We start from the raw sequence: 13274 nt of genomic DNA, 5'->3' as shown, positions 1-13274 counted from the left end.
CTGGTTTGCACATCATGCTAAGCCCAGCCATAGCTTGGTGGGGGCTCCCAGAGACAGATAGCATCTGCTTTGCTCCTTCCCCAGTCATTTTGCTGCTGAGCTAAGCCATGGCTTGGCATGTTATCTAAACCCATGATTTAACTCTCCAAGAACAAATCATGGTTAGACTGAAGACAGTTAAAACTAAGAGCCCGGGTTCAAATAACACCAGTCTGGTGCAGCAGCAAAATGACCATTGAGCAAAGCAGCTGGTATCTCCTTGGGAGCCTATATGCTTACACATTCACGTTGAATCATGGTTTAGCTTAGTGTTAGGAGAACCAAGCAACTGATTGGCTGCCATTGTTGAAATTAACAAGGATCCCTACCCATACATGAACAGTCCAGTTGCTATGGTCCGGAGCCACAATATGGAGAGTACAACATGTAACAGTGCATCTCCCGTGACAATCACATGGACTCCCACAAAACAGGACTTTAAGATACTGTTCAGTTACGGAAATAACTGCTAGGAAGAGGTAGCTGTACTGATGGCCCCAGTGTAATGCACATGATATCCTTTGTAATTGTGAGCATGCTTAAGAGTACCTTATAGTATCCTATGCAGAGGTGCTTTTAAAATATATTTTTCAGCAACTTTACACTTGGCACAAAATACCAAACAACCTCCCTGCAGCGAGGCTTGATTGTAACATTAGGAATTGAACCAATCATAATTTCATTAAGCAATGCTGTTATGTGTTGGACATTCCAAACAAGCTCTAATTGGTGCTGAGATTCCCAACATAAGAATGCACAATATAAAATTCTGAATGTGATGATGAGGCTTGGTTGAGGGCAGAGATTTTCTATTACACTCTTTTCCATGAGTAATGTGTAGCTCTGCAAAGAGGATTTATCCCATCTTGTCAATTCACACAGATGCAGAGTGCTTATTTATACAAATTAAATAAATAAATAAATAAATAAAATTTAGTCACAGGGAGTAGGCCCAGGGGTTATAGTGATAAAAATTAATAATCTAGAATTAAGAGAATTGCTTTGTGTATTTGCTGTCAACTTCTGACAGCAGTCATCTGCTGGGCTCTTAAGAAATCACTGAAGTGAGAAAAAAAAACAGGGAAAGCAGGAGTGAAGGAAAACCCCCACAAAAATAGGCAAGTCCCACATGATTCCCCCGTATAGCAAGTCTCACAGCAGCCATATTTTATTTATATTTATTAGTCATTTGTTTCAGAAAGATGAACACAAGTGACTTACATAAACATTAAAAACTAGTAGAAAATATTTTCTTCTGTGCCTTTAACACATAAGCACTCCAAGTGGCAGCTTATCATAGATGATGAAAACAATATAATCAAACAAAAAGTACAAAATAAACAGCAAAATAAAGCTCTTCACGAAGAGTGAAGGAATATACAGTTCATCTCTGCCCATGTTGAGTCAATTCCATCAATATCTCCTAAAAACATGCTTCTTACTTACCTTGACGCTTTTCAGATTTGGCCATAAATTATTTTTCTCAATGATAGCAAAGAGCAATAGGTTTAAAATTCTCCACTGCCCCCACCACCAAATGGTGACAGAACTATTGTTAATCTTTGTCTCGCTGGCACATTAGTAATTGTCTTCAAGTTCATGTCCAATTCACACCTTGAGGCTTGATTTCTTGAAGCTTATTTTCAATTTGGTTTCTCTTCCTGTCTTTCAAGAGCTCAAATGTGTAGGTAAAGTAAGTAAAAGTGGTAAAATCTTTCTTGGTCACCACCATTTCAGACTTCAGATAAAAAAATGTCCCTTCTGAATCCTCCATGTTCTATGAAAAACAAGTATATTGGGGAAAGGTACTACCCTACCTTCTCCCTACTGTCCTAATACTCTTCTATGTGCTAAAGAGATTTTGTTTTTTATTCCAACTTAAAACATATGCAAACAATACCCAAACCAAGTTTATTACTATTCATTGCCTCTGCTGCACTTTTTATTTAGATGCATAGGTTACTGTTTTACCTATAACATTGGTTCATGAAGATTCCTTTTTATATTTTTGTTTATACTTAATTGTCAAGTTATAGTTCAGAATTGCCTTTTGCTTGCTTAGACACATGATCGCCATTTTTCACATAACCATCACATGCCAGGCCTTCCAAAGCCAAGCATTAAGCAAATTATTCTTACTTTTAGGACTTATAATTTGTAAAAGTTTACTTCATTAATTTTTAATATAGTTGAGAATATTTGAAATGGGAATCATTCAAACATGATCAATCAGCTGCCTCAAGCAATACTCGGGACTACTGCCTGCTTTTAAAAAACATTTTATTTGGCTAAATATAATTGAAGCTTTTTAACTTTAGACTAGCCTCAACTGTTTCATTTGCCCAGTTTATAAGCAGTACTGGCAGCAGCCTGGGTGCTTTTTGGCCAGGGGGGGTACAAGAGACTGCAGGTGGGAGCAAAAGAAAGAAAATATTAGTTGTGTGATCTGCCTTCTCTTATACAACCAGTGGATAAAACCCTGTAATTCTTTCACTATGTTAATCATAATCATTTTGAAAACCAGGAATTTCTAACCTTTATGAACACCAAATCTTTAAAGGACACAAAGAATGTGTTTACACAGTTTCATGTATTTTGGTGGACTTTTATTAAGACAGTTTTAACACAAGGATTTCATATTCACATGGCAACAAATGACATTTGAAGGCAGCCACACTTCTGTATTGACAAAAATAATAATGTTCAAGAAAAGAAAGGTCTCATTTTTAGGGTGCATATAATACTTACCTTTAAACTGGAATAATGTGTTTGGTTTCCTATACCATACAAATGTAGGAGACAAGACAACCACTATATTTTCACGATTTGCTCTTTATCCTCCAGCACTCTCTCAACTGGTTGCTAATCCCACATTGTTTATGGAAATAAACTAAATTCTACAGGTGTTCTATTAAACTGCATGTCCAAATTAATGTATGAGACATAAACTGCCGGCAAACAGTAGAGGTTTTGCACTTCATAGTACAAAGTGAATGCATGTTAAAATTCTTAAATGTATGCACTCAGATCCAGTGCCTCATTGAGTGTTCCAGTGTGCATCTGGGCTGCTATCTACATCTACAGAGAAGATCAATCTATGTAGGGGGCTGGGATCCAGAACTGCACCCTGGGTTGAAGTGAATAGGGCAACCTACATCTTCAAGAGCTCCATACTGTCACTGAAACAAACACAGGGCTTTCAAGCAGGGTGTACATTACTATGACTTTCTAACACAGTGTACTACTAAGCCAATCTCTCTACATGAGTTCCTGAGCCAAATCACTCAACTGTAGCGCTAAAGCTCATCTGCTTTTACCACTGTCCCCTATGAGTAAAGGAACTCTGCTCTAAAAGTGTAAACATAGCAGCCAATGGATTCAAATGTTTCACAAAAGGAAAAAGGAAAGCAACTACAAACTACCAACACCACTGTTCAGTCATTATCCCTGGAAATGGAAGCCCATACTGTTAATCTACCAGGCATTTTTTTTCTTTTTTTTTAAGGAGACCACCTTCCTGAAGTGACTGGCTACCTTTATCACAACACACAAGAGTTAAGAACAGGCAGGTTTTCTTCCCACCCAGGTGATTTGGTTTTGGACTTCCAGGTCATGTTATTTAAACAAAAGCAGAGACAACTTGAGTTTAGCCTTCCCTTTTATTCCTTCATTCCATCTTCTCATAGAAACATTACTTTCCCTCGCTATGAAATAAAAAGCAGCGAACTGACAGTCCCAGGAAAAGAAACTATGTGTACAGTAAGGAAGGTGGCATGCCATCACATATCCATTTAAATGTTTTTTTAAAAGTGCAAGAATTTTGTTTAACCAAAACTCATATATTGTATAACAAATGTAGTTGTTCACAAGGAAACATCTGCCACATGCAAATCCTCGTTCACTTAAATACATCCTGCTTGGGCACCTTTAAGTTTCTCCAGCGCCTTAGCACCACTCTGTATTTATCACTGTCAGACTTGTCTGAGGCTTTCTTTAAGACAACTCTCATAACTACAGCAGTTTCTGTTTCTTTGTCCTCTCCAATTACCAGATCCAGTGTGTCACCAACTTTTACCTGAAGATGAGACGGGGAGGGGAAAAATATAACCATTAGTTAAGGTTTGAGTAACTTACTTGGCATTTTGATCCTTGCGGTCTCATTTCATTTGGGACCTTAGAAAAGCAAATAAAGCAGCTACAGAATATCTGCCATGATGAAAGAGTTGTAATTTCATCAGTGAGATTTCCAAGCTAGTGTAACCCAGGAGTCTTATGGCACTTTAAAGACTGGGGGGGAAATCAGATGCTGGGAATCAGAAGTGGGGAGAGTGCTGTTCTATTTAGGTCCTGCTTTTGGGCTTCCCATAGGTATCTGGTTGTCTGCTGTGAGAACAGGATGCTGAACTAGATGGGCCTTTGACGTGATCCAGCAGGACTTTTCTTATGTTCTTAATCTATTGTGGCACAAGTTGTTGTGGACTAGAATTCACTTTGTCAGATTCAACAAAAGCTGATGCTATAATTGAAGGGTTAAGACTGTAATCTTAATCCCCGATCTGTGTTGCTGAAGGAGGTGAGGAACAGGCAGAGGTATCCCTCTGCTGGGCTCCACTGGCAGGTTGGCTCTGCCACCATTGAGGCTACCAACACACATTGAGGCTACCAACACAGTCATGGGTGGTTAGGAAGCTACTGCCAATGGAAGTTGGCATAAGGCCCCCAAAGAGGCTCTTGGTGAGCTTACTTAGGGTCAGAATGTATCCACTGGGTCCCTCTGCTGCACAAGCCTGAAAGCGATGCAGGAAAATGGGGTGGGGGTAAGAGAACCCCACACAGACCTTCTGCCCTGGACGGCATGAATGGTAGGAATTTGGAGGCAGCAGTCACTCTGTTGCTGTTCCACTCCGCTGCTCCCAGCCAGGCGTTTGGGTTGCTCTGCCTGCCTTTTAAAATGTGCCTTTGGATGCATTGAGCTTAACAGAATTACCAGAGAAATCAAATTGTGACCGCATTAAAAAGTGCAAATCAGTAAAATTCATAAGATTTACATACTTTATTCAAACATGTGAAAACTGGTGTGTTTTCTTTCTTTTTGATATGGCTGGGTGGGCAGGGGAGGTGGAGACAAAACAGAGGAAACAGACAGGTGCAGGGGGGGAATGAAGGTTGAAAACAAAGTCTTGGAGTATGGAATAGACTATGCACAGCCCTCTCCTATAGTTGTCTTAATCACTAGAAATAAATTCACATCCTTCTAGGACCAGAATGGCTTCCTTTTTATTCCTGTTCTTCAGTATGACTCACTATCTTTTGACCACAATGATATAGTCAAGGTAGGATAGCGTGCAGTCCACTTACCACTGAAATTGTCTATTCGCTTAGAATAGTTATGAACTATTTGATGTTTTAGAGTCTTCCTAGTAACTATGTGGCAGTGAAGACATGGCAAATTGCAACCATTACCCTAGGTCCTGATCCTGCAAAGAAGTGTGCACTTTATGTGGAGCTATTATTCTATTAACATAAATATTACATGTGTGGAATGAGACACGGCATGTGAGTCTTTGCCAGTACCAAGACCTTTTAAGTTTTTATCATGCATCCTCTTGTTAGTTTAAGACAAGCTAATTTCTGGAAAGCCTTACCGCTCTGCTTTTCTTCCACAGTTTTTCTCCATTCAGCCTGAGTTCACCATTATAGAACGCATCTTCCACTTTGCTTTGAAACAAAAAGAAACCTTACTTTTTATGTATTAACCACTGCTAGTATTCCCTTAAAAACAGCAACCAAGAATCCACACAGCCACCTTCCACCATTTCTGCACCTCTGTGTTCTAACATAGCAGACTTAGTGACACAGCATTTAAGCAGATGCAAGAACAGGGCCTCATAGGGAGGGGGGATCAATTCTTAAACCTAAGTAAGACTTTGAATAGATGCAAAAACAGGGTCTTATAGTTTAATTCAAACTGTGGTTGAAAGTGGTTTGTGAAAAATGACATTGCCTGCAATGCTTTAGGGCTGGAGACAAGATCATTGGATTGCAAGTTAAAACATTTTTTAAATGTTTAATTCTTCAATAAATTTTTTTTTAGTTTGTTTGTTTTTAAGAGTATTAGCTAATACAAAGGCTGTTTATTTTCAACTGAACAGTCTATTCTGGTAGATGTTTCAGCTAAATGCCAATAAAATAAAATAAAAATAAAGTATTGCCTAAGGGCGCAATCCTGCTGTTTATGCCATACTGAGGCATGTGGGATATGACAGACCTCTAGCTGAGTTAGCTGGGTCCTGGCTCAGCCAGGCTATGCTTGCATAAGCCCCTCATCCCAGCTCAGCTGAGAAACCCAGCCCAGTGTAAGGGGATCCCGCAGAAAGCCTGCAAAAGGGGCATTCCAGGGGCATGTTGAAGGAGGAGCTGCGGGTCCCATGTGGCTCCCTCCTGTAGCCCTCCATCCCAGCAGGGGGTACCCCAGGAAAAGGGGTGTCAGAAGAAAACATGTATTTTGTTTCCTTCCACCGCACCCTGCCAGCACAACCAGCATCCTCCCCTCCAAGAGGCCACCAAGCGGCATCGGGATGTGCCAGCCCTTTCTGCCAGTTCTGCCTCCACCAGCTTTGCTCCCACCAGCCTCCCGTAAATTGGATTGCTCTGTAAATGGATTTTATAATTATAAAAGTGGCAAATTCCCATTGTCCTTATTGCTGCTGAATAAAGCAGATGATAATCTACTTAATCTTACGATATATTTTATTTGCAAAGCACTGCAAACTACCATACTTACTTTCTTGCAATATCTAGACCCGCTTTCATTATCATATCAAATCGGAAAGATTGTACTACTTTTTCAAGATCTTTGTAATCTTTCACTACAGCAGAATCATCTTCAAACTCATCTTCGGAATCACTTCTCTCTTCATCTTCATCTTCCTCCTCAGTCTCCTCATGCAAAGTTCGTTTTGTGTTCTTCCGAGAACTTTTGTTGCTTTTGAGACGTACAGAAATCCTTGGCATACTTCTGGGCAATGGTATTAAAAATACATGGCATTTTATAGGAGAAATGCAGAAATGTTTGGGGGCAATTGCTGTTACTGGCTGTTGGCTTGCAGAACAAAGAAACCGCTTCCAGGGTGAGCAGAGTTTATAAGGAGATGTCTCCAAGAGCCCAAGCCAGACATTTAGATTTCTAAAAGCACCAAGAGGCAGTCTGCAACCCGTCATAGCATATCCTAGAAGAAAAGATTGAACACTCCGTTGTTGTCAGCAATTAAGGAGTTTTCCAAACTTCCTAAAACCTCAGTCATTTTTGGAAAGTTTAGTAATCCACCTCTCTGAATGTTAGAGGAGGATATTAGAAGAATTTAATCACAAAAGAGTTTAGGTCCGTTATTTAAAAAAACATGTCAGAGGGCTAGTTTAACATAATAGTTATCCACTACAGATCATAATGCAGATAGTTAAGCACTTTTAAAGCCCATTTTCTCTTAATTCTCCTATTGTAACCAATGGGAATGAAAAGTGCTCTATTTAGGCTGAATCATACTAGTATGACTCCTGCACTTGCATGAAAACGTACTTGAAGTGAGTCATGCAAGTTGCTCATAGAAATCTTAACTGTATAACAACCAACCATATAAGAAGGGAATCAGTTACCAACTTATTGTGTGAATGGATCATACGCACTACATTCATGGAATGCAGTCCCAACAATTCATCTTGCAGTTGTAAATATATGTGTACTGATATACCTGTTTGGTCACACACATGCATGTATGCCTATCAATGGAACTACACCAGAATAATGGGTGGATAACTTGTGTCATACATTTCTTTCAACAGAATGCTGGTCACACTGCTAACAGTAAGACTTCCTAGTGTATAATATAGGATGTAAAATAGGCCAGAACATTACACTGAAAACTGAAGTTGGAAGTTACAGCACAATAAACTTATTATTCAGTTGTCTATGAACTGTTACATCACTCTTACTTTCTATTCCTACAAATTGAAATTTTAATATTGTGAATTTAAAGGCAGTACAATTAAATATTAACACTTTCATTTCTGTACCAGACCCATTCACATTAATGGTGCTTTTATTTATTCATTCATTTATTCATTCAGTTTAGTCTTCCCACTTGAGCAGGTGGAAGACTAAATTTAGGTACATTCATATGCAGGTGTTCTAACCTTTGTAGTAACTTCAGCATTAAATACTGTAGTTCAGCAGCACGAGTATCCCTGCACACAGTTCAGAGGCAGCGTAACAGCCTCCCAGCCCTAACTACCACATCATACCAAGAGAAAAGTGTTGTTACTATCCCAAAATCCCTTGCATTATTTTCAGTTCATACATAATCCTTTCCGCATCCTATACTGCCGAGCGAGAAATGATTTAATATGAGCTGAAAAGGCAGATATTCCTCCAAAGCTACATTACAAAGAATTGTACAAATTAATTAAAGCCACGTTCCACAAGACCAACCCAATATTGCTGTTTTAGAACTTGTCCATTGCAACTCATATTGCAGCATAAGAAGGGGGCCCTTCTCGTTGTTCCATCGTCTGCAGGCTGTGGTATAACCAGGAGGGCCATACTGGGGCTGCTCTTATTGGAGGCAGCGGCCACTTTGTGAAATGAAGGAGAAATGTCTACTCCCCCAAATTAGACTGCCTGTAAGCTCCCATGCACTTAAGGGCAAAGGACCTTTTCTGCAGTGGTCCCACTTCCCTGGAATCCACTACTACCTGCACTCCAACAGGCTCTGTCGCTTTCCATGTTCAGGAAAGTCCTAAAGACTCACTTCTGTTCAACTGCTTTTTCCAGAGTTGTTTTCTTGTGCTGATGGTTGTGGTTGCAGTTGCAGTCAAGTAGTACTATATTTTAGTATTTGGGGGCTTTATATCGTCATATTATTATTGCTGACTTTTATTAATTATTTTATGTTTATACAGTATTATGTATTATTTTGTATTTTATTGTAAGTTGCCTTGATAGGGTTTGACCCTTAACAGCGACCTAAAATATTTTAGAAATAAATACAATCTAAGAGGCTGGGGAATCTTTTTTCCTGCTTCATTTCACAAACCTAATGTCCAGCTGTGTGGATGGGATGGACAATATAACTTCATTTTTTCTGGAACAGCTATAAACCACCAACACACATGTGAACAAGGTTATACTCTTCATACAAAGATTACTCCAAGTCAGTTATTCTGTACAAACAAAATCATTTTTAAAGCCCACTGTTTATAAACATAGCATTAAAAGGCAAAGGGATGAGAAAGTCTACCCTTTTCCCATTTCTAATCACTAAAATGTTGGAGCAAGTTTCTAAAGACTGAAGTGTAATGAAGCAATTAGTATTGTAATTGTTAATTTCTTAAGGGTGTTTTTTTTAAAAAACTTTCTTTTCCCATATTGTTAACAGAATTGAGCAGGGGGGTGGACTCGATGGCCTTATATTCCAGCTCTATGATTCTATGAATATTATATTTTGCTTTTATAGTTAGCTTCACTGAAATCTGCTATTGCAGCCAGATCCCAGATATCATTTAGACGCATACCCCAATAAGTTCAATAGGCAAGTAACCTTAGGGTTGCAGACGTGCTATGGAAATAAATATAATTAACAATGAAATCCTACATATGTCTACTCAGAAGTAAGCCGTATTGTACAGCGGGGCTTACTTCCAGGAAAGCGTGCCCAGGATTGCAGCCTCCGTTTAAGAGCCTTACTCCCAAGTAAGCACACGCAGGTTGACGACCAATCTCTCCTCATTCGCCTTACGTTGCAACACTAAGCCTACAAGTCCCATTGAAATCAATGAGACCTACTTCTTAGTAAATATGGCGAGGATCGTGCAGCTTGGGGAGGTGGTTCGAAGTTCACGCTGCTGGGCGCCCACCAAAAGTGTACCCCCCCGGTTGCTCCAACGTGTGGCCCTCACGACTTCGGCCTCTTTTCACCCGAAACCAAGAGTAAGGCCAGAAAGGACCTCTTCTCCGCCCGACGAAGACAAGTCAATCGCGGCCGGCCTCACTACCTGACTCCGCCGGGCGCCTGCAATGCCGACCCTGCCGCTCGTCCGTCCCCGTCCTTTCCCCTCTTCCTCGCTGCTTGGTGGCAAAGGAGTAGCGGAGGCGGAGCCACTCTCGGTCGGCTGCAGCCAGCCCCCTCTGCTGGGGAAGAGCGCCTCGGAGGACTCGACCGCCCGATCTCATTATTCCTCCTTCCTTTACTTGTTGGGAAACAAGCCCGGCAGCCTGGCCGATCTCAAGTCGACACGCTTCCTCGAGAGCCGTCTCTGTCTCATGGAGCTTCGCGGGGGTTACTTCTGGAAAAGTTCGCAGACGAGTCTAGCTGGCGATCCTAAACACGCGAGGGCCACAGCGGGTCTAATAAGAAGAGGCAGGGCTCCGGGTCTGCACTCCGTTCACAAACCACAAGTAGCTGATTTGGGCCATTTGACAACCGGGTAAACCAAACAGTCTATGGGGAACTTTACCTTTGTACAACATGCACCACTCCCGGGCTACTCATCCCAGTAGCGTTATTCCTGAACGGGGTGTCACAAGTTGTGTAGACAGCCGTGCAACACCTCCAACATCCCCACGCATGTCGTCCCTCTGCTCCACGTCTCACCTTGAATTTCTAAGCACTTGTGGGGAGGCTTATAAGCGCGTCTCGGCCGCAAAGTCAGATACTGCCAGCTGCAAAACAAGATGAACCTCGTGGGCTGAACCACTCGTTGGAAGGGGTGTTGGAATTGAGCAAGAGCAACTCCTGTTTGGGTTCTTTTGTTTGTTCTCCAGAAGGAAGATAGAGTTAGGGTCCTCCAGCTGTCTAGGTGTGCCTACCTTTATCTGTGCTCTTCTCTACCTAACTTTTTTCCATTGTAAACTGATGATATGCTCAGGGAAGCTCGCCTGCCCCTCCTTCCTTTGTCTCTGTCCAAGGAGAGAGTAGACATCTCTGTCTTTGTTCTTTCTCCTGAGCCATTAGAGCAATACCCAAGTCTGGGCATTGCGCCTCCAGCTTAGTTAGAACAATGTATGCCTTTCCTATCTACTATGTATTTCTATAAATAAGGTAGCTTTTCTTATTTTACTAGGTCTTAAGTCTCAGTGAGCTAAATGCAGGGTAAAAGTCTGCTTCCAAAGTAAATACACACACTGGCACACAAGCAGCTCAGATAGCTGAATTACTCTGCATATTTCCATAACAAAAATGGCTGTTCCAGATTAGAACTCCGATTCATTAACTTCATTTCCAGCCAGAGCTGTTTCAGTACTTCCACTACTGTCTCTTCTTAATGGGTACCCATTCTGCTTCTCCAGAGTATTGCATTGCTGTTTCTCAATTTCAGTGAAGGTGACTGGCAAGCAAATATCCTGATAGTCCAAGAAGTCACCTTGCACCAGGTTCTCATTCATAGTGAGCTGATAAAGCACTACAGTGTGGAGGCTTTGATTGTGACTCTCTGGTCCATTGTCAAGTTCAAGACCCTTTCCCCCCTCTATGCCAACTTGAAAACCACATAAATCCAACATATGCAATCAACTCCTTTTCATTATATTGAAAAAAATATGTATGCATGCAACTACCTTGGATGCGTACAATTTAGAATCAGAGTATCCTTTCTACCTGAAGGAGGATAGACAGTTTCCAGACAGGCTGCAATCCAAACCCCTTTGCACCAGGCTACAGGGGTTTGGCCTGGATGAAGGTGGCCCTCCACCAGCCCTGCTGGCCTGGCCTATAGATTGACACCAGCCTTTTTGGATATTGGTGATGTGCATAGATACACTTCACTGCCTTGCACACAGAGGAAGCTCTGGGCCAGGCAGCATCTAAGGGACAAAACTGGCTACAAGAAAAAAAAATAATGAATTGCTACTAAAATCTAAAAATAGAATTCAGCATTAATCTTTCCAACAGTATGAACTTTGTAATATATATATTAGTAGCAATTCACTTTTTTTCTTTACTAATACCCAATTTTGTGCCTTAGTCTACATCTTGAGGTTGGATTTTGTATTTCTTTTTCTTTGTATCTCACCGGGCAGCATCTAATCCCATATCACATAGGACACTCTCCCAGATTCATGGGTGTATGATATGCATTTGCCCAAAGCATATTACTTATACAGTTACTTATTCTTTTCTACAAATTTTGGCTGTTGGTGGAGTATATAGACACACTTGACTGTGCCTTGCATCCAAGGTAGCTTTCGGCTGTGCAGAATCTATTCTAATATGGGAAGGGACCTTTGGGACTGAAAACTAACAGAAAGTGCTTGATTTTGATTTTTTTACCCTCTTCTTTTCCAATACCTTTTCCTTTTGTGTTGCGTATTTTAGATTGTAATCCAGAGGGCAGGGAATGTCTTTGTCATTCGCTTTGTAAGTTGCTCTCGGAGCTTGAAGAGCAGCATAAAAATGCTTTAAATGTAAATGTAAAATGTGTCCTTAAAAGCACACACACTTGGCAAAAACATGTATTGAATCCCAGAGAGTGGCTGAAAATGAATATACTACATTTAAGAAGTTAATGAACAGGATTGTGTGACATTAAATTAAGTAAACAAGAACAATGGCTAATTAAAGAAGGAGGCTAACTTAAATTTTGTAAAAAATCCAAATGAAATGATCATGACTGTGAAACGTGTTTTATCTTTACCATGGTGCCATCCATCCTAAGTCTGCACTCCCAGAAGATGTAATGATGGCCACCAACTTGGATGGCTTTAAAAGAGGGTTACACAAATTAATGGAGGACAGGGCTATGATGGTAGCTATAATCTTCCACTGTCAAATGAAGACAGTATATTTTTATTTATTTATTAGATTTATATCCCACCCTTCCTCCCAGTAGGAGCCCAGGTATACAGGTGCCCCCCCCAACGTTGCTGAACCACAATTCCCATCAGCCCTGGCCATTGGCCACGTCTACTGGGAACTGTAGTTCATTAACATGTGGAAGACCAACAGTTCCCCACACCTGGCAGTATGCATCTGAATGGCAGTTGCTGGGAATCAGAAATGGGGAAAACCCTGTTGCACACAGGTCCTGCTTGTGGGCTTCCCATAGGCATCTGGTTGGCCACTGTAAGAGCAGGACACTGGATAAGATGGTCCTTAGGCTTGATCCAGCAGAGCTGTTCTTGTGTTCTTACTCGCCAAGAACAAAAAGTCTCACACTCACCTCCCTGAAAATCCCTGAGAAAAACA

At 41.0% G+C, this 13274-nt stretch overlaps 1 protein-coding gene across 3 annotated transcripts; it reads right to left on the bottom strand.

Moving 5' to 3' along the window:
- Positions 1-2614: 2614 nt before the first annotated feature.
- On the bottom strand, positions 2615-10740 carry MTRES1 (mitochondrial transcription rescue factor 1). Of its 3 annotated transcripts, none has more exons than XM_061623504.1 (4): positions 10087-10740; positions 6824-7268; positions 5685-5757; positions 2615-4114 (listed from the first exon to the last, which is right to left on the bottom strand). In XM_061623504.1, the coding sequence occupies exons 1-4, from the start codon at positions 10262-10264 to the stop codon at positions 3938-3940; spliced, it is 873 nt and encodes a 290-aa protein (XP_061479488.1). In that variant the 5' UTR covers positions 10265-10740; the 3' UTR covers positions 2615-3937. The 3 variants fall into 3 exon arrangements, with proteins under 3 accessions (XP_061479488.1, XP_061479489.1, XP_061479490.1); XM_061623505.1 differs by having other exon boundaries at positions 10549-10737; XM_061623506.1 differs by having other exon boundaries at positions 9878-10179.
- Between the last annotated feature and the right edge of the window lie 2534 nt (positions 10741-13274).

This window comes from Rhineura floridana, chromosome 4 (assembly GCF_030035675.1).
Source record: "Rhineura floridana isolate rRhiFlo1 chromosome 4, rRhiFlo1.hap2, whole genome shotgun sequence".
Classification (NCBI taxonomy): domain Eukaryota; kingdom Metazoa; phylum Chordata; class Lepidosauria; order Squamata; family Rhineuridae; genus Rhineura; species Rhineura floridana.
This window is presented reverse-complemented; position numbering and strand designations above follow the sequence as displayed.